Below are 21,289 nucleotides of genomic sequence, written 5' to 3'. Positions count from 1 at the left end.
TAAGGGGGGGGTAATGTCACGTAGGCTGTAATGCCTGTGACCGACGGCAGACCGGATGGCCATATCCGGGGTTCAGTGGGAGAGGACGCCCATGCGGAGTCATGGGCGGCCAAGCTAGTGTGGACGGCAGGCCACACACTATATAGCCTGGGGGATGAGGGGCAATCCTCATTCTTCCTCTATGGCTGGGTGGTGAGCCAGAGGCCGTCCCCTCTTGTGGTAATGCCCGTAGCGGCGTTACGGGAATGTAACACTTTCACTCTACTTCCCTATTTTGCAGACGGTCTACCACAACAACCCTCTACCATACCATAGCTTCCGGGGACGGAATCTACATCAGGAAGGGGGGCATGTTAACCCATGGCGGACGCACTATGTTTTACGTCATTAATTTAAATATTCTGAGTCATGGGCCGGGCTTGTTGGCACCATATGTTAAGGATAAAGGGATTGGGTGATCGCCGATGAGAGGCGCACCTTGGATATCAGTAGGATAAGGGTTAAGGTCGGCCGGCCATGTATGGGCGCCCAAGTGTGAACGGCCAAGTCACCTATATGAGTCAAATGTAACCCTAAAATCCTCATTCTCAGGTGTTGTGAATACGAGAGTGCTCTTGCCTTATCTCTTTGGTTTCCTTCTCCTGCGTGTGTGTGTGAGAGAGAGAGAGAGAGAGAGTGATCGAGCACTGTGTAGCGGCACGGCGGCGGAGAGGCGGTAGAGCGGCGACGGCGGCTCCTCCTTCACGACTGCGACGCGGGAATCCTTCAAGGCGGCAGTTAAGCGGTGAGTGACACACCTTTTTGCATTCTGTTTTGAGCTTCCTTCCCTGGTTGTATGCTTGTAGCCATTCGTGGCTCGCATACGGTGTCTGGCAAGTCCCCAGCTACGACCTGTGCGGCAAAAGCGCACAACATGTATGGAAGGATTTTTTAATTTAAAAAATTGTGATATTTTTATCTCTCTTGGATCAAACTGGATTAAAAAAGGAGCCAAACTGATCCAAATCTTGTCTAAATTGAGTCAAACTGAACCTGAAAAATTCTAGAACCCAGTTGGACTTAGTTAGTAGTTTCTCTCACCTATAAATAGACCCTCATTCCTTTGTATTCTCATCTTTGAGCTATACCATGTCAATATTACATTAAAATAATCATATTTTCGATTATCCCTAAATTTTACTCTACTTTTAGGGAGCTTGGAGCTTCTCTCTCTCTCTCTTCAACAACTCTTGGAGTTCTCTTCTCCTCTTGCTAACCAATTGATTGGTTAGGGGCTTCACTTCTAGAGAAAGAATCAAGCTAATCCTTGAGGTAAGAATGGATTTTTATGATTTTTTGTTAATTTTCTCAAATGACTTCTCTTCTCAACCCCTCTCAAGCTTGAGAAGCTTTCTAAATGATTGTTTTAAATTCAAATCAAGCTTTCCCCATGATCGAGACTCGAGCTCGCTGAAGCCCCGCCTCCACCCTGCTCTGCACGCGCCCGCCTGTCCCCCCTCTCTCTCTCGCCTGTTCGCCCTCCCTCCTCTCCGCCTATTCGCCCCTCCAATCCCCCGCCTGCCTTCTTCTCGCCGCTGCGCCCCCCCCTCCCTCCTGCCTCGCTGCTTCGCCTCCCCCCTCTTCGCCATTTCGTCCCCCCCTCCTAGCCGCCCCCTCTTCGCCTGTTCGCCGCCTCCCCCCCTCTCCGCCTGTTCGCACCCGCCTCCCCTCAGCATCGCCTCGCCTCCCCTCCCTTTCGCCTTTTTTCATTGCCGCCCCCCCCCCTCAGGGCTTCTCCTTCTTTTTTCCCCCTTCCCTCCTCGTTCGTGCTGTTTCTCACCCCCAGGGGGTTCTTGTTTTTTCTTCATTTTCTTCCGGTCTCCCGCCTCTTCGTGTGCAGCCCGTTTCTTGCAGGTTTCCCGCATTCGCCTCGCCTTCGCCTGAGCTTCAGACTCTGATGGAGAATCCTCCCGCCTCGCCTCAGAGGGACTCATCCGCAGCCCCCTCGCCCGCCCCCGAGGACATCCCCATCAGGCTTTCTCTTTCGCCGGAAGAGGAAGCGAGCCTCACCGCAGAGGTGGAACGCCTCCAGGCTCATTCCACCATCTGCCGTATAGTCGGCACTCGCCCCAGCAAAGGGGAGATCAGGGATCTTCTTCAGGCTCGCCTTCTTGTAGATGTGGGCAAGATCCTAGATGTACAGCTCCTGGGCCGGGGCCATTATCAGATCGAATTCGAGGCCGCCCAGAGCGTTGCCAAGGTCCTTGCCATGAGTCCTCTGGACATCAGGGGTGCTCGGGCTTTCTTCAGACCTTGGCAGCATGGATTTGACCCAGCAGCGGCGGAGCAGGGAGAGCGCCTCTTCCATATTACAGTCTGTTTCCCTGGTCTCCGCCGGGAGTATCTTCCGCTCCTCTCCAGGCTCGGAGCATTGGTGGGCTCGGTACTAGAGACGGGCCCCTCAGCTGCTTCAGTGGTGGCCAGAGCAGCTGGGCTACCTTCGGTCAGAGTGTTGGTGTCTGACATCTCCTCCCTTCCTAAGGTCATTCAGCTACCTAGGATAGGGGGGGGTGGATAGATCAGAGAGTGGAGTTTTCGGGGCTCCCGAACCAGTGCTTCATTTGCAGGCAGGTCGGTCATTTGGCCAAGGCCTGCCCTCGCAGGAGACCTCGACCCGCACCACAGCAGCAGGCTACTGATGGCCCGCCCACAGATTCGGCTCGGCAGGCTGCCTCAGGGACACCTGCTCAGGCCACAGAGACCTCGGAGTGGCAGCCTGGACAGGGGCGCCGCCGAGGGAGACAGCCACAGCAGCACGCACAGAGACCGCTGCATCAGCAGCCACAGTCTCAGTCTCACTGGGTTCCAGTGAGGAACAGCTTTGCTCCCCTTCGGGAGGAGACCCCTGCAGCGACCGAGGACCAGGAGATGCCAGCTCCCCCTCCTTCACCTCCCCCACCCCCGTCCCCTCCCACCGCCTCGCTTCCACCTTCGCCTCCGCCCGCCCCCGCTCCGGTTTCGGCAGCGGCTCCCTCTCCACCTCCCTCGCCTCCCCCTCCTCCCCCTCCGCCCGCCTCACCTTCCCGGGAGACCCTGGCAGTTCCCTGGCGCTCACCTGCAGTCCGGAGAGCGCTGAGCACAGACCTCGCTCGAGCATCACAGAGGAGACCCATGCCGATTAGGGCCTCACGGATTTCATCTATCCGCAGTCGGCTGAGTCGCCTCGGCATTCGACAGCGCTCGGAGGCGTTTGATTATACCTTTACACGGCTTTTTGGAGCAGAGGGCCCTCATGAGCCAGCACCCATCCGAGTGCATGTAGTGATACCTCCGGCCCGCGGGGAGGAGGCACTAGACTCAGCGGTGGCCTTCTCGTTCCCTCTATGTGGACCTTGTGACCGGGAGTGGACTCTAGAGCTCGCTCTCAGCACGTTGAAGACTCAGGCAGTGGAGTTTTCGCATCACATGAGCGATTTGGAGGTTACAGATGTGATAGGCCGACTTTGGGAGTTGGCTCATTTTTTCTTGGATCCCGGGAGTGTGGATACATCCGGGATTCGGCATTTGGTCGTGCGCATAGTTGCAGATTTGGCACGCGACCCAGGATATGTGAGTATACACGAGGTTACTATGTCAGAGCAGGAGGCAGTCGCCATGGGTCACAGCCACTGGCGCCTGATCCGGGATTCTTGCAGTACACCGGGTGGGCAGACTCGCAGCCGTTCGGATGGGGACTACTCTCCATCCAAGCCGCTTGCGAAGGCTCGCCGCACGGCTGAGACAGCATCCACCTCAGTAGGACATCCATGAGGATCATCTCATGGAATGTACAGGGCCTTGGCGGAGCACACTTTATACGCTATCGAGGCTGCTTGAGGCAGGAGCTACAGAGATGCCTGGTTGGTGGCAGCATTGACATTCTGATGATGCAGGAGCACCACTTGGGTGAGAGCAGGATCCGGAGATATGGTTCGGTGATGCCTGGTAGATGGGACACTTTCTGGTCTGCAGGGTTTGGTCCTTTGGGTGGACAGGGAGGAGTATGCATGGTTATTGCAGATGCATGGCGGCAGGCCATTGTGGATCGAGGGATCATTGTGCCTGGTCGAGCACAGTATGTCATTCTGAGGATGCATGATGAGCTATTGGGTGTGCTCAACATCTATGCGCCCAATCATGCTAGTGCCAGAGCAGAGTTCTGGACTCAGGTTACAGATGCATTGCCAGAGGCCGCACATTGGTGTGTTGGGGGAGACTTCAACATGCTTGAGGACCCGGCAGATAGGGTGGGAGGCAGTCATGTTACAGTGCACGGCACGGAGCTTGCAGCTTGGGACCGGTTTTGCATGTCACTGAGGATCACTCATGCATGGCAGCATGGGGCTTTCTCCCGGTCTCAGGACAGTCTTAGTTTCTCTCGGTCGGATCGCCGGCAGGGAGGGACTAATCTATCTCGGATTGATCGCTTTTATGTGGGCGATTGGTTGGGGGAGCGAGGGGGCTCCGTCGGCATTCTTGCTGGCACCTCATTTTCAGATCATGCGCCAGTTATATTGACTTTGGAGGAGGGGGCACGGGAGCCCAGCTTGCAGTTGAGGATCCCAGAGCGGGTACTTGCAGACCCCAGTCTCGCTGAGGACATTGAGAGGATCTGGCATGATAGTCAGCGCTCTGACCAGGATGCAGCGGGCCAGTGTGCCCAGGGACTCATTGATCTTAGCTCTTTTCTGCACGCTGCAGCTTTGACACGATTGGGAGAGATTCGCGAGCGGGAGCAACGGCTGAGACGCAGCCTTGCTTCGCTACAGCGCCTTCAGGAGCAGCAGCCAGCATGTGAGTGGGTGGCGTCCCAGCTGAGCCAGGCACGCCAGGAGGTTAGAGAGGCAGAGGAGCAGAGACATGAGTTTTACTATCGTCGTCAGGCCTCTCAGTGGACGCAGCTTGGTGATAGAGTGATTGGGGAGTTTTTTGAGATCACTGGACCCCGTCATGCGCGAGCAGGGGTTCGCCAGCTTGGTAGACCGGATGGATCGATAGCTACTGAGCTCGGGGAGATCAGAGCCATTGCCACTGCTTTTTATAGTGACTTGCTTTCAGCGGAGCCAGCCACTGAGGATCGAGATGTATGCAGACAGACTGTGTGGGCCCATGTGCAGAGGAGGGTCACAGACCATATGCGCACAGTTCTAGGTGCGCCTCTGTCAGAGATTGAGCTTGCCGAGGCCTTGAGGGTCCTACCGCGACATAGTTGCCCAGGGGAGGACGGACTGACGCCGGCCTTTTTTATGCGCTATTGGGACCTTTTGGGGCCAGGCCTCCGCAGGGGCTTTCAGCATGTTTTGGACACTGGGGTGATGCCGCAGAGCTTTTCAGAGGGCTTGATCTATCTTATCCCCAAGGGCGAGGGAGTATCAGATGATATTCGGCATTGGAGGCCTATTACGATCCTCAATACTGTCTACAAGGTCTTGGCAAAGGCCTTGAGTTTGAGGATCCAGCCCTTCCTGGGGGAGTTGATTCATGCTACTCAGACAGGATTTGTCAAGGAGCGCAGTATCCTTGACAACATCTTTACTTTCTGGGAGGCGACGGCCCGAGCTAGGTTTCTTGGCGAGGACTTGGTCGTGATGCTTCTCGATTTTGAGAAGGCATACGATAGAGTTCATTGGGGATTCTTAGAGGGCACTATGCTACGCCTGGGCTTTGAGCCAGGATGGATCAGAGGGGTGGCAGCTTTGTATTCCACAGCTCGCAGCCAGGTGCTGATTGCAGGAGGTCGGGGGCCGAGTTTTGAGCTGACCAGATCAGTCCGTCAGGGGTGTCCTCTCGCCCCTTTCCTTTTTCTCTTCTTTGCGGAGGCTATGAGTATGTATTTGACGGCAGAGGAGGTTGGTTTGAGAGGACTTCAGCTCCCAGTCCGGGGGGAGGATGTGCTTGATGCTGAGTTTGCAGACGACACGGGCTTATTTTTGCATGGCCAAGAGGCCAATCTTATTCGGGCTGAGCAGTCGCTCCAGGTTTTTAGTGCAGCTTCGGGAGCATTGATCAATTGGCGCAAGACAGTGGCCTTTTGGATCAGTAGTGCTCCCACTCCGGCATGGAGTCCGGACCCCGGTTTTAGATGGATTCCTCCCGGCACAGCAGTGCGGTATTTGGGATGCCAGATTGGCCTCGATTTGTCACCAGAGCAGCAGATTGCCCCGCTTCTTCTGAGCATTCGGAAGAAGCTATTGTATTGGAGTACAGCTCGACTATCCTTGGCTGGGAGGGTGGTGGTGGCAAATCAGGTGCTGTTAGCGACTATGTGGTACATTACGTCTTGCTGGATTTTCTCGAGCTCTTGCATCAGCCAGGTACAGAGGCTGATCAGGAACTTTCTGTGGTCTGGGCGGGACGGTCAGCCAGCTCGGGCAAAGGTTGCATGGGCAGTTATTACACTTCCGCTGGCTCAGGGCGGTTTGGGCATTATAGATCCAGTCGATCAGAGTAGAGCCTTATTGGGGAAGCTTATTGTTCGGGGGTTGCTTCCAGGCGCGGAGCCTTGGAAAGAGCTCCTCTTGCAGCGACTGCAGGCCCGGGCGCCTCCTGCAGGGGGTACTTGGGCACCAGAGATTCGCTGGATCTTCATAGAGATGAGGAGGACAGGCCTCAGTAGAGGATGGGAGGACAGATTTGCTTTGAGTATCCTGAGAGCTTGGGAGCTGCTGAGACCGGGGCTCTCTCAGCGGCCTCCTTCTTGTGTTGAGGAGCGGGCCAGGCAGCCGCTCATCTGGAGCCCAGCGGTTCGTACAGAGCAGGGTCATATGCTGGGTTCTCGGCCTCGTCTAGCCTGGGGACCTTTAGCGGCAGGCCCAGCTCGTAGCTTTGGAGACTGGCAGGCTTTCAGCAGTCTACCAGAGGAGACCCAGGTGGAGAGGCTGAGTCACTTCAGAGGGGGGTTGATTATGAGGGATGATATTCAGGAGGCACTTTCAGAGGAGTGGTTCACACCTATCGAGCCAGTGGCCCCACGGTGGATGGGAGCCTTTACGCAGTTGGAGATCCTGATTGCTGTCAGAGCTAGCACTGAGGATGGCAGATGCCTCTATTATGAGATTCAGGATGAGGGCAGACTCCAGAGAGTGGAGGTGGAGTCGCCTTTGGTTGCAGAGTGCACCTTTCAGAGGATTCGGGTAGTGGCTGCCGCTTCTCGGAAGTGGCATATTGACCCCGACCCTGCTAACGTGCTCCCGGATTGGCGCATATGGGCATATGCAGCGCGCCCCTTGGCCCGGCTACAGTGGGACCCCGGAGAGTACGAGTGGCATGATCCTTATGCATCCCTTGAGGCCACAGAGATCACATTTTTCCAGTATACTGTTCGGCTGGGACGGCATATTTTGACGGCGAGGAGGACGGTTTCTCCAGCGGCAGCGGGGCATTGGCGATTGCAGGGACTATCACAGGAGTTCCTGGAGGATTTCTGGGCTCGGCTCTGGGCTAGTCGACAGGCCCGCAGGATCTCGGTTTTTCAGTGGCTGGTCGCCCACAGGGGCTCAGCAGTTGGCACTTGGCTTGTTTACAGCGGTCTTCCGGCGGCCTGCGTCCGATGCGGCCACCCTATGGAGACACAGAGACACTGCCTTTGGGACTGCCCTCAGGCACAGCAGATTTGGCTGCGGATGCTGCGTATTCTGGCCCCCCTCTCTCCAGAGGGTATGTTTACGTGGGGTGCCGCTGCTTGGTCGACTTCGTCAGGGCCTGCTATGGGCTATGAGATGGAGCAGGGCAGTCAGGCCATCAGATTTATTAGGGGCCAGCCTCGCCTGGTTCCGGCACCGGATTTCTCGTCCGCCAGCTGGACACAGGAGAGGGATTTACGATGGGAGCTCCTCAGCAGCCTCACCATCTGGTTCACCTGGAGGGCCCGGTGCTTTACGGCCTTTGAGGGGAGATTAGAGCCACCAGCAGAGACTGTTCGGGGGATTTGGCAGGAGTTGATCCACACCCTGCGAGGACAGTACGACCGCATCCGGGGAGACTCGGATGAGGCGATCTTACGGTGCCAGGCCTTTCATACCACTTGGCGCTGCGGCCCGTTCTACACCCTACACACGGGATCCCCCCGTTGGCACTACAGGCCACCTGTTTGGCTCTTTCCCCCCCCCATTGTATGATTTAGCCGCTCAGTCCTTTAGACTGATGCTTGTATTTTGCAGCACCTAGGGAGAGTCTCCCGGGCTGCCATGATGTATTCACTGCTCTTCTCTCTGTTAGGAGCAGGAGGGATTTCTTTTGTAGCCCTTCGGGCGTTTTTTACATAACTAATGAAAGGATCTTTTCTCGGAAAAAAAAAATCAAGCTTTCCCTAAAAATCTTAATGTTTAATTAAGAAAAAATTAATCATTATACTTATTTAGAATGCTTTCTTATGTATATCTCTCTCTCAAAACGAATAGTCATCTCTATGGCTAATTCTTTAGCAAAAGAACGCTTCTCATTGATAATTTCTTATTTCAAAACCAAACTCTAGGCTTGATAAGCTAGACATTAAGAAAATGGTATTTTCATGATTTTGTGTTAACAAAATAATGGTTATTTCTTTTAGATTATTTATAAGTAGTTAAAAACTACTTTAATTGATTCTAAATGAGAAATAGATTATCTTATCAAATTGCAAAAAGAGGAATAATAAAATTAGCTTAATCTAGTGAGATAATCATAATTAAGTTTATGAGTATGGTTAAAATTATGATTTAAATTCATAGTTTAGATTTAAGCTTAAAAGTAGATCTTATATCATATTTTCATTACAACATTTTATTCTTTTAGGAAAATTAAAAATTATCAGTAATAGCAACTAAGGTATGGTAATTTTTACTGAAAAAAATACATATCTTTTTTTTATGCATAATACTAAAAGAGGAACTCCTACTATATTGTAGGTTTAGAAATTTAAAGCAAAAGAATGTTTTTGACTATTTTTAGGAAAGAATACTTTTTGTTATATTTACGCATAATTATTTAATTAAGAAAAAGATAAATTTTTATAAATTTATCTTTTGCATAAGAATTTTTAAATGATAAAAGAGAAATTTCCATAACATTTGAAATTCAATCATTTAAATGCAAAAAGAGAAATTTTTGACATATTCAAAATAATGGATATTTTTATTTAATTAAGAAAAAGAGAAATTTTTTATAAATTTATTTTATGCATAAGAATTTTTAAATGATAAAAGAGAAATTTCCATGACATTTGAAATTCAATCATTTAAATGCAAAAAGAGAAATTTTAAGTATATAAAAAAATAGATATTTATATTTAATTAAAAGATGAATTTTTATGGTAGAAAAAGATTTAAAGTAATTTTGATGACAAAAGAGAAAATTTTACCATAATTTCACTTAGAAAATTAGGGTTGATAACTAAATTAGTGAAAAGAATATTCTTAGATATTTTATGTGGATAAATCACCATATTGATATTTACTCAAAATTAGATTAGTGGAAGAAGAGCATTTTTATAAAATCCTGATATTCTCGTAAGAACTATTTCTTAATCTATTGTGGTTAGTAAGAAATGAAATTCATAAAGTTGGAATTTTTCTTATAGTTAGAAGTTCAGTAGACTTTTATCTGAAGAAAATCCTTAAGAATCAAAGTTAGAAGTAAACCGAATAATTTTGGTTAGACCCCGACTGTGAGAATGGCGGCCACTAGGCTACTTGCCCATCTCTCGAATCTGAATCAAGCAAAAACTTCGAGACCAATTCCAAATCTTGACACAAAGGTTAGACTACCGTTGAATTAGCGTAATTTTTCCGTAACCGAAATCACCAAGAATCTAGTTGGAAATTCAATCAAATGATAGATAGATTATCCTGATGAGAGATCAATGATTCTCATTAAGAGAATCTAGATTATGGAAAAAGGATTCTGTGGAATCAAACTCAAACCGGAAATTCTACTTGCATAGAACCTCTGTTTTCTTTTAAAGGACTGTTTACGCTAGAATGTTGGAGGAAGCATTTGGTATGTGATTAACTAAGGAGAGACTCGTTGCAACAGCTGGCGGGGAGTCGTCGAGGGACGTCGCTCGCGGCAAAGCCTACCAAGGTCTTGATCAGCCTCGATATGGTTAAAATGGTGCGCTTCCGGTACGATGGGTGAGGACTGACGAAGAGGTCCTTGCGTAAAGTGCTACGACACCTAAGTAGGATCCTAGAGGATTCTGAGTGACCAGATGATACACGGGCTCGCGGTTGCTAGGACACCCATGCATACGTCGAGGAAGATACGAATAAACTGAAAAGAATTACTTTTGTGAACTGAATTTTGATATTGAATCTCGTTGGTTGACCAACTAGTCCGGATGATATATTTTGTAAAACAATGGACTCAATATTTTGGAGAATTATGATCAATAATACTATGATTTCACTGAAAGATTGTTTTAAAGACAACCGAATCTGTTAAAATGGCAATTTCATATTGAATGCGTAAGTGGTATGACTATCTTGAATTTTGCTTGAAGCACTGGCTAGGGAGCTTGGGAACTCTTTTCCTCGGTACTCAAGCAAAACATAACCAAATTTTTATAAAGAAATCCCACCAATACAGTGGTTGGGCGGTTGGCTAATCCATGGGCCAGTTGAGGTTAGGCTCGATCGGGAGATTCCTGCGATACAAATAGTTACGATTAAGTTACGTTAGTTAGATTAAGTCCCAGGAAGACCCTTGTTCTGTGGGAGGGAATCAATGGCTGTGCCTCGCTAAAGGGAAAAAAAAGCGGTGATTCTATGGGCCGAGTGCAAGTCTCTTCCTCGATCTGACCATGTGATTTTAGGCTTCGATCGGATCAGTTTGAGTAGTTAAGACTTTGACTCGTTAGATCAATTCTCCCTTTAAATGATTTTCCTGGTGGAATCGCCCGTGTCTTCCGAGCGAGGAAAGTTTTTCTAGGTTCGGTTTTGGATGAACCACCGAGCTAGTCTCTTGTCCGGATATCCGTGGGCGAGGCCCCGAGTGGGGATCCCTGCCCCGCGCAAGAGGCCGCCGCTTGCTTCCGCCGCCAGCGCCCTCGGAGGGTGCATCGCGGAGGGGGCGGGGGTCTTACAGCCTAGAGGAGTTCTTAGTGAGAGAGCTTGATCCATTCTGCGAGCCAGACGTCCCCGACCCAAAGCATCAGGAACCTCCGCCACACAGAGAAGGATTCGTGAGGTTCTCCACCGACATGACACGTTCCCATCACAGAGACCTGACATTCACTCCAGCATTAGATCGGTTTTGGTCGAGGCGGAGGTGGGGTCGTGCTAGCTCCACTCACCAGGGTCCCATTTGAAAGACCAACAGTCCTAGGGTTAGGCAATGGCTGCAGCAGCTATGGGGGCTGAAACTCCATAGCATGGAGAGAGACAGAGAAAGAAAGAAACTTTTATTAACGTCTTCAAAAGACCACTAGGGTCTATGAGACAAAAAAGGTATTACAAAGTATCCAAGTGCTACACTGATCCTGGTAAAACAGAAAAATAAAACACTGGAAATAAGACTACTAGCTACAAATACAAGTAGCATCCTCAGGAATACATCATCACGCATACAATAGCATGATGACTTAAGGTCCAAGGAACATCAAGCTAGGGTGGTTGGTGGAGAGGTCCCATCATCATCCTCAGGAACTGTGTAAAGGGCATTAATGTCCACATGTCCTGTGTGGGCATCTCTGTATCGTCGGAGCATCTCCTGGACTTGGAGCTGACGAGTGGAGCGCCTATGTGGCCCAGTAGGTCTTGGGTGCCTAGCTCTTTGGATCTGAACCGCCTAGTCTACAGTAGCCTCGGGAAAATGGAGAGGCTCTTGTATGCAATGTATGACTCGTCTTAAAGTGATACAATAATGTCCATGTAATCTCCTCACGGTACAAAAGAAAACAAAGACTACAACTATGAGCTGGGAATGTCAAATCCGAGCCATATGATACAAAGTTGGACCATCATCATACAACCTTTGAAGCTAACCCCCCGGTAAGGGGAGGGAGCCATCAAGGATATCGAGTATGGGGTTAGCCTTTAGGAGGCTCTGCAGATCTGCTGGGTGTGGGAAGATGGCTTTGTGCCTCTCCAAGATCTCCTCAAACTAGGGCTGATGTCTGTGTTGCTGGCAAAGTCCAGGGAGTCTGGTGGCTGGTGGGGCATCCTCACTCCACATTTTCCTCTTGATGACTAGAGGAACATCATTGTACTACTTGTTTGTCTCATAGGCCAATTTTGGCCTTTTGTAGACGTTAATATATCTTTCTTTCTTTCTCATGGTCGAAAGAACCGAGTGATGGTCACCTGGGGCCGGGGTGGATGTCTACCATGGGGTCTCAACTCCCTAATCAGTGAGTCTTTGTGGCGATGAAGCTCTAGTAGGAAGAGACCCAGGCACCTCTGATTTGGGTCTTGGATAAGGGTTCAAACCCCTCTGTGAAGAGAGAGTGGCACCTCCCTCGAATCTCATAATATATGGTGCACTTGCATATAAAGTGCTCCTCTGACTCAACCTTCTGTTGGCACATAGTGCAAATCCTCTCCTCACAAGGTATCTGCATGGCTCTCCTTGTGACTATTCTCGAAAGGTTTGTTGACACCTGCAACTGGCCCAATGCAATCCGCATGGCATGTGACATGTATATGTCAAGATACTGGCCCTCAATATGAAACCATCCTCTGTAAGCCTCATCAAAGTATCCATGTAGTATTGCCGTTTGTGTGAGGGCGGCTCATGTGTTGTGATCTAGGGATCCTGTATGTATATTCCCAATCAATCATATCTGATCATGTGGTTCCTGTCATGCTGAGAGAGCCTGATGAATGGGGAGTTCGGGTCATTTTGGAGTTGGGAGAGGCGATCCATCCTAAGTCCCTGCCTCATGAACATCCTAGAAATGGGCGTGGAAGCACTCTCTCTCCATGAGAGCAAGAAAAGCATACCCTCGCATCAGTCTAGCCTCTGCAGCATGGCTCATCGAGATGACTGATCCTGTAAAAGTGACTCCTAAGTACACATATGAGTGTGCACAATCTCTAGTGGGCCAAGCTTCCCAATCATTAGAGGGATTGGGAAGGAGATAACCATTGAGAAACATAGAAAAACCATTGGATTAAGGCTTATTGGCTTGTTTCTTTAAGAAGAAAAGAGTGAAGCCCACAAAGCAAGCTTTGGCCACCACGAAGTTGGGGAGGGTAATCTCCAAGAGAGGATGAAGAATTGTGAAGCTCCAAAGCTTCCAAAAGGAGAGGCAAAATAAAGGGATATTAGAATTACACTAAAATGAAGATAATACTAGCATGTAATTACTCAAAGATAGAAATACAAAGGAATGAGGGTCTATTTATAGGTGAGGAAGGCCACTAACCAAGTCCAACTCGGTTCCAGAGGTTTTTAGCTTCAGTTTGACCCAATTTGGACAAGATTTGGACTAGTTTGGCTCCCTATTTGATCCAGTTTACAAGAAGAGAGATAAAAATATCTCATTTTTTTGAATAATGGTGAGAAAAAGGCGCCTACTTCATGAGCCCTTTCCCTCCTTACTAAGGTGTCAAAATTTCATTATTTTATCATAATATCCCCTTTTTTTTACTAATAAACCCAGTACTTGGTCAACTGTTCATCTTATGTGAACATTTAATCATTTTTGGGGGATTTTCTTTTATTCTTTGTATTTTTCTCATCCTAACACTTGGATTAATCCTATTGGCCCTTTAGAACCTTATTTGGACCTTAATCAAAAATTTCTGAAAATGTGGACCCTTAGGCTAAGGTCTCCAATACACATATTCAATTAATAGGTGAAACTTAGTGGGGATGTGTTGAAGACCATAACCTTGGTTTTCCCAAGATTTACCCGCTGTGCACAAAAGTCTTGTAATGTGTAAAGATGCCTCTGGAGAATCTGCAATAAGCACTATGTTATCACGATGCCTACTAGTGATACACTCCCCCTCCTCTATCAATGAAGGCTGAAATCTCGTCGATGTAGAGGCCAAAGAGAGTGGGGGACAATGGGCATCCTTGCTTCACTCCAATGGTATTGGAGACCTTCTCTGATAATCCTCCTAGGCATCTCTATGACTGACTCATATAATGCCATGATCCCCCAAATCATGTCTGGTGGTGCCCCCATATCCTACAGTCTCTGTAGTAGTCTAGCTCGAGGCACCATATCAAATGCTTTGCGGAAATCCACAAAGCAATAGTAAACCCGTCGGTGTCATGCTCTGGCCTCTTCTGTGATGGCTCGGAGGGTGAAGCTGTGATCCAAAGTAGAGAATGAACTACGGAAGCCTGCCTGCCCTGATGCTGTGCGCCCATGTCTCTCTACTAGTGTGTTGAGCTCAATCTCAAGTACCAACCCATAAAGTTTGGCCAATGTGTGGCCAATCATATTAGTCCTGTAATTATTGGGTCCGTTAATTGTTGGGGTCCATGGGATCTCCGGCTTTATGGATGGGTGTGATGATATGAGCTGTCCAGGTGGGTGGGAAGCCTTCCAAAAGAGCTTGGTTGTTGAACATATGGGCCACTAGAGTCTCCCCCGCTTGGGAGATGTGCTCTGCCAAGAGGCCCTTGTGGTCTTGTGATCTACCATTTTTGCGTCTCCGGATGGCTCGGGCTACCATGAGAGGTGTGAAGAAGGTGGATGTGATGGTGGTGGGATGGGGGTTGATCTAGTACTTCGTACACGGATCGTGCATATGTGTGCCATATGAATGGAGATGTAATGGGTGTGGGTGGGCATTTCTCCTGGATTTTCTTCCAACCCTCAGTACAGTTCACACCTTTTAGAGATTGGTAATAGTCCTTGTATTGTCCCTTAGATAGGCATGGTCGGCTCCAAGGGGGGCAAGTGGGAATGGTGAAGGTATGTATGGACGTGGCAATAGCCGGAGATCCCATCAGGTAAATCCACTGTATTCGAGCCTCCACCATGTGGGAAGGATGTGAGAGCTCCGGAAGAAGGCGAACGGGACATCCCGTTGAAGATGGCTAAGCCATGTGTGGTCCCCAGCATGAGGAACTCTCTCGCTGATGTTGTAATGTCCCCTCTGTCCTGTGATGCTCGCTAAATGCTAATCTCTTCTGAGTCTATCTCCTTCATGGTTGGCTCCTCCTGGTCATATACAAATGCCTTCTCGCTCCAAGTCCTGGCGTTGAAGTCCCCTAAAAGGAGAACTTTGCCCGAGAGAGAGAGAGAGAGAGAGAGAGAGAGAGAGAGAGAGAGAGAAATGAAATGAAATGAAATGATATATTAACGTCTTCAAAAGGCCAAAATGACCTATGAGACCAAAAAGGTTACAACAATTGGTGGATCTGATACAATGTCTGTGTAAGGAAAGCTAAAAACAATTAAACAACTAACTGAAACTGAAACAACTATGAGGAAAAGTACGGTACCAGGAGCTCCTAATGGATAACATGTGGGAGGAAAACTCCAGCAACAAAGGTAAGCATCATACACATCACTATCCAAAGATGTCTCTCATCGGTCGATGGCGGATATCCTCAATGTCCTCCATGGTGAGGCACGAGTGTTGGGCACAAACTCACATAATGCTTCATTGATTATAAAATGAAAGTACATGCTCTTTTTTGTAGATGCAAGACCTTATCTTTTGACTCACACAAATCGCAAGTACTAATGGGCACATGATACATAACACATACTTATCTTATCCACATAAGAGGGCGTTCACATCTAAGCAGGTGTTCACACACTCATAAATGAACAAGATGGACGTACACATTTTAGCCCTTTTAGAGGTTGTACACAAACACACGCAGATACACAAACAAGGTTATACAAACACACGATGGACACACATGTGAAGCTCCGAAATACCCAACAAACCAACGAAGGTGGTGAGACCCTCACGCAAAAAAGTTTCTACCCACCCACCCTACCTCAGAGCTAGACTCACCATCTGCACCTCCTGTGCAATGGTAGTCTCTCCTATCAAGGTAAGATCGAGGCAGCGAGATCAGCTCCCCTAGCTCCTATTTGGGAAAACTGGATACATCAAAGCCTTTTATTACATTAATGTAGGAAAATAGACACACATGGTGAATATTTATTACAATCAATTTTGGGGGACATTCCAGGCAAAGGGCCCATGACTCTCAACACATAAAAACATGAAAATGATTTTAGAAGATTAAATCTCCCCTTGATGCTGGTATGTCGCCTTTTCCGGCTCTCTTCCATTGTACTGTGCCCCGTCCATGACCTTATGGGAAGGAGATATGATTTGCCCAATTTTGGCTGATTTGTGAAAAATTCCCCAAATTTATGTTGTTGCAGAAGTGTCAATTAGCCCTAAAATAGAAAAGCCCAAATTTTTGGTTGAGGTAGGGGCTTCAATTTGAGCTAATTTCTCCAATTTTTGAGAAATCCCCAAATGTTTGGCATGCTGAAGACTTTAATTTTGAGGTAGAATTGATAATGCAGAAAAGCCCTAAATATATGCAAAGTGTGGAAACAAGATCTTTTATATTCCTGAAGAGAGGAATGAATTACAGGGGAAGATACTGGACATTATGAGGGCTTGGGGGAGGAATCTTACATTATAGGCCCCAAAATTTATATATAAGTTTATAATATGTAAAAAATATGTTGCCTTCCCTCCAAAACAATATTAAACATGCATCATTTACACATTAAAACATGTTTTCAAGTAAAAACTAAAGAATTTGGGTAAAAAATGCTTAAATCGTACAGTTTCTAGGTAGACATGAATGAAACGCGTTTCATTTCATTCAAATTGAATGAAATGGTACCATGGATATACTGAGCCATGGAAAACTGAAAGAAAAAGTAAAATGAAAACATCTAACAGTACATGTGATCAACAGATGATCTTGTGTAGAGTGAGATATGTTGTGATCAGCTAATGACAATAGCTTCTCCTGATGACCCCCCTACCCCTTCTTCGAGTACTCGGCTAAACTGGGGTGTTGGATCCTCCTACAGCAGATTGACAGCACCCCTTCTTCAAGTACTCGGCTAAACTGGGATGTCGGATCCTCCAACAGCAGATTGACGCCCCCCGCCCTGCCCCCCCCAAGCAGGATCAGGGGATCCCGACGACCTTCCTAGACCCAACAGGTTTGGTGGCGCATTTTCCTCCTAATCACTTCCGACCCTGCAGCTGCCCGCACCATTCCTGGGAGCAGGGGACGGGGCAGGAAAAGGAAGAGGGGGGGGCCGGCCCAGAAATCTTCTACGAGGATGACAGAGGCCGCCTGGCCCTCATGCTCTCGCACCGCTGCATCTCAGTGACAACAATGGCCAATTGCGGGCCGAACAGCTTCTTGTCACCAATGTGGCACTCCCCATGAGACGTAGTGCCATTGCGTTTGACATCGGCCAAGGGCCCAGAAAATTTTCTGGAGAATTCTATGCATGTTTCACCTCCAAGCGCACCACACTCCTGACCATCACCCAAGGATTGATTGCTTGATCGGTTTGTCCTTACTCTACAAGGATGACCACAAGTGCGATTTCCATCACCCCGCCCACAAAGACCAGCCGGTCCATTTGGACGGACCTTGTACACACCCTTCAGGGACATGGCAGCACTGAGCCCTTTTCTTGCATACTTGGAACCCCAGCCCCTTTCTCACTCGAAGAGCCTTCGGACTCCTTTGTCACTAGAGGCACCCTAGGTAGGTAACACAAAACACAGCGCGTCGGATTCAGCAGAACCTTTGTGAGCCCTGAAGGAGTGTGGTCGAGGAGCGACTCCAGGTGTAGATTAGGGTTGCACATGCTAGGTAGATGTAGATGCATGCCAACAACAACTTATAGCCACCCGGAGGCACCTGGCCTATGAGAATGGACTAGCCAGGAACCAGAAGGACAAGTAAAAGGCAGTACGAGACACCTACTGCCATGTGACACATGCAAGAGACATCAGCAAAGAAGACCCCACCATCATAAGTTTGGGGACATTCCACAAGGCAAATCAGCCAATGAAGACCCAGATTCAAACGGGTGAGCAAAAACCCTGGGGCACCCCAAACAGCCACCCCACCGACGATCCCATGTGGGGAGGGTCTTGGCTGTGGCTGGGTGGGTGGGTGAAAAGCAACTCGAGAGGCTGAAAAAATAGGACAATAAAGCCTATTTCTTGCCCATGACCTCTGGTTAAATAAAGCAGCAGGATTTTTTTTTGGGGGGGGGGGGGGGGGGGGGGGAGTGTTGTGTTTATATATATATATATAATGTATCCCAAGGGAGCTTTGTGAGAAGCTCAGACACCGAAAATTCAGCAAGCAGCACCCCGCTCCTTTGCAGATAGACAGGTCCTCATAGAAAATAACAGACAAATTCGAATGGAAAGCGACTGACCAAACCTGACAGAGTTCTGCCATAGTTCCCAGTTTGGTAAGACATTGAAAGCGCAGTGAGGTAAAAGGGAAGGGAAAAGAGGGGGAGAGAAAGGGGGGGGGGGGATGGTTGAGGAGCGGTGACATTGGAACCCCATAGTGTCCTCGTGCATGAATGTCACGTGTTTTCTACAACCTTTAGAGAGGGCATTCCCTCTTATTCAGCACCTCTCAGTGGGAGCTAAACCTCAGCCATTTAGCAGCAGATATCAGCGTAGAGTCTAGACTGACCTGCAGGCTGCAACAAGAAGCAGACACTGAAGAAGACCCAGCTGAAGCAGCAAAAGGTGCATCTAAAAGCCAAGTCGAAGAAGAAGAAAGCCAAGATAGAGTACCAAACAAAAATGTTCGAGCACAATATAGAGTTGCAGCAGGACACAAAGAGCAACTTCACATAGAAGCTGGCGAAGACTATAGGCTTCTAAGCAAGGAGGCAGAACACTGATTCTTTTCTTATTGAGATACCTATCTCCCCCCCTCCCCCAACCCAACTTTCCCTGAAAGTCCCCTTGATACAACCTGATGGCATGGCATGTTTGGAGAACTTCTGGTGGGAGGAGTTGAGCAGAGCCTCTCACGGCCATGTTAAAAATGCTTACTTGTTTCTAGAACCAAAATCACAAGGGCACAGACATTTGCAGCTCTACACAAAAAAAATTACAAGCATACCTTGATCAATAGACTGCACACCCATTTGCAAAAAGTTACCAAGTCCACCAGACAAATCCAGAAGAATGTTTCCAATACTCCAACCGGCTGTGCTCTTCCGTTTATAGTTCATCCATGCCTACAAATAACGGAAAGCCGGGAAGTGGGAGGAAGGGGTGGCAGGCGTTGTGGGGGAGGGTGGGAGGGGGGTTAGTTAGAAATTCGCAACATCTCTGATGCAAAAAGCATGTAAGATCGTAGTTGAGCAAGATCAGATCATGGATTGTTTCATGAGAGCATTTGCAGCAAAGACTACCCCCTTCATGGTTAACAATTCAGAACCCATGTCCTTCCTCTTGCACTAGGGTTGCTTAGCATGGAAGAATCACGTACCTGAGGGATGTATTTGATAAGTGTCATGACAACTTGAATGATACTGTTCCAAAAAAGAAAAACATGTAGGCATACTTAGCCTTGAAAAAATACCCTTTGAACTAAAAAGAAATTACGCAAGTCAGCTGGCCCTTGCCCAAGTGGCTATGGCACCACATTCCCCACCTGGGGGCACGAGTTTGGACCCCAACCTCTTATGAAATATAATTACTCTCTCTTACACACAAAATAAGACCAATGGATGATCTGTTTTGCACATACAGATGATCTGGCAACCATTAAGAACCACAAATGAGTGATGCATATCTCTACACCACCACAACAAAACTCACTTGAAGTCCGAAACGAGCCAAAGCCATCTGCCTTGGGGCCAGGCTACTGCCACACAAATAGCAGCTGCAACCCATGCTCCACCTGATATACCCATTGCAGTCATTGACACTTTTTGGCCACCTCTCTGCAAAGTTTATATCCAAGTTAATCTCTAGCTTGATTTAAAATCCTCGTAGGACATGCAGAACCCCCCTCGTAATGCAGTTGGACTATTTGAATTGCAGGAAATGAAAATACCTGAAACACTAAAGCCATGAAACGCATAAACATAAGCATTAAACTCATTCGACAACAAAACCAAATTTAGAGTCACCCAAAGTGGAAAGCAAGCCAGCCATCCTAGAGACACATGGTCATATGAAGATGGACAGGCCGGCAACTCTCGAAAACAGTGTGCAGCCGGAAACCGATGCTCTATGCTCTATGTGGAAATATGTGACGCTTATGAACCAGAAGTCAAGTGTGATTTGCAAAATAGGATCACGAGACCAATGGAAAGATCAAATGAAGACTAGAAGAATCAAGGAAAGCCAAACAAGAGCTGAAGAGCAAAAGATTCTGTAAAGCACAGGCTGGAAATGAAGAAATCCCAACCATCCAGCAAATGCTCCATATTTGCAAGGACTTTTGGAAGCTCTGAAGGAGCCTTGGGTGCCCTAGATAACTGTCCTAGAAAAGAAAGTGGTCAAAAGGGATTTTTCTCCTCAATCTCACCCATGACCAGTAGGCTGACTGTGACACACCTCACCTGCAGTAGCACCACGGCAGCCTGCAAGTATTGGCCGTGGGCAGTTAGGGCAGTGTACAGCAATAGTGGGCCCGATACAGGGCATGGCTATCAGAGACTACCACGTGGCAAGTCGGGCAGAGCAGGTGGACAGTGGTAGTACAGGCTGGCCAGCAGCAGTGTACCATATATATACATGGCCTTGGTAATCGTTATTATCATCTACATTTCTCACTACTAGTCTCTCTACACAGCGTTTCTCTTCGAGCATGGGCTAGCCAAGGAGATCTTCAGCAATGCTTGGGTTGCGATTTGAGTCTTCATTTCTTAATAATACAAATGGTAGTTTAGGACTCGTGTGTGCTGTATGTGTGATTTTGTTGCACTCTTCTCTCCCTAGCACATAGGCACAGGTGCTCCACAGTTGGTATCACAGCCTCGTGTGCACCCATGTGCGTTGACTGATTGGATAGGGTGGAGCCCCTAGATTCCATGAGTGCACAAGGCCGGGTTTGGGAAAAACCACTATCTTTTTGTTGTATTGGCACCCCGAAATTATTTGGGTTCTTTCTCGTGTATATGTAGAACACTTGTACCTATGTGCCAGGGTTTTCACAGAGAAAGAAGAATGCAGAGGAATCACACACAGTACATACAAGACCCATAAACTATTGTCTGTATTATGTATAAGAAAGAAGTAATACAATCGGATGCAGTTGAGTGAAACCATCAACTGCAACCCTGGACCTACTGTACACTCCTGGCTACTAGCACTTCACCTACAAAGAGACGCTCTGT

General features: G+C 48.1%; 1 protein-coding gene across 2 annotated transcripts in view; it reads right to left on the bottom strand.

The window, feature by feature from the left end:
* Positions 1–21,289, bottom strand: part of LOC147614556 (PQ-loop repeat family protein / transmembrane family protein) — a 101,896-nt gene that overhangs the window by 34,968 nt on the left and 45,639 nt on the right. For both annotated transcript variants that reach the window (XM_086781107.1, XM_086781108.1), the window contains exons 4-6: positions 19,764–19,888; positions 19,432–19,474; positions 19,060–19,177 (exon numbers count right to left, since the gene is read on the bottom strand). In XM_086781107.1, coding sequence (XP_086637233.1) covers positions 19,060–19,177; positions 19,432–19,474; positions 19,764–19,888 — 286 coding nt within the window. The remainder of the gene's footprint in view (positions 1–19,059; positions 19,178–19,431; positions 19,475–19,763; positions 19,889–21,289) is intronic.

This window comes from Cibotium barometz, chromosome 42 (genome assembly GCF_041138505.1).
Source record: "Cibotium barometz isolate CiBa-2024 chromosome 42, ASM4113850v1, whole genome shotgun sequence".
Taxonomy (NCBI): domain Eukaryota; kingdom Viridiplantae; phylum Streptophyta; class Polypodiopsida; order Cyatheales; family Cibotiaceae; genus Cibotium; species Cibotium barometz.
Note: the sequence above shows the minus strand (reverse complement) of the source record. Positions and strands in the feature narration are given on the sequence as shown.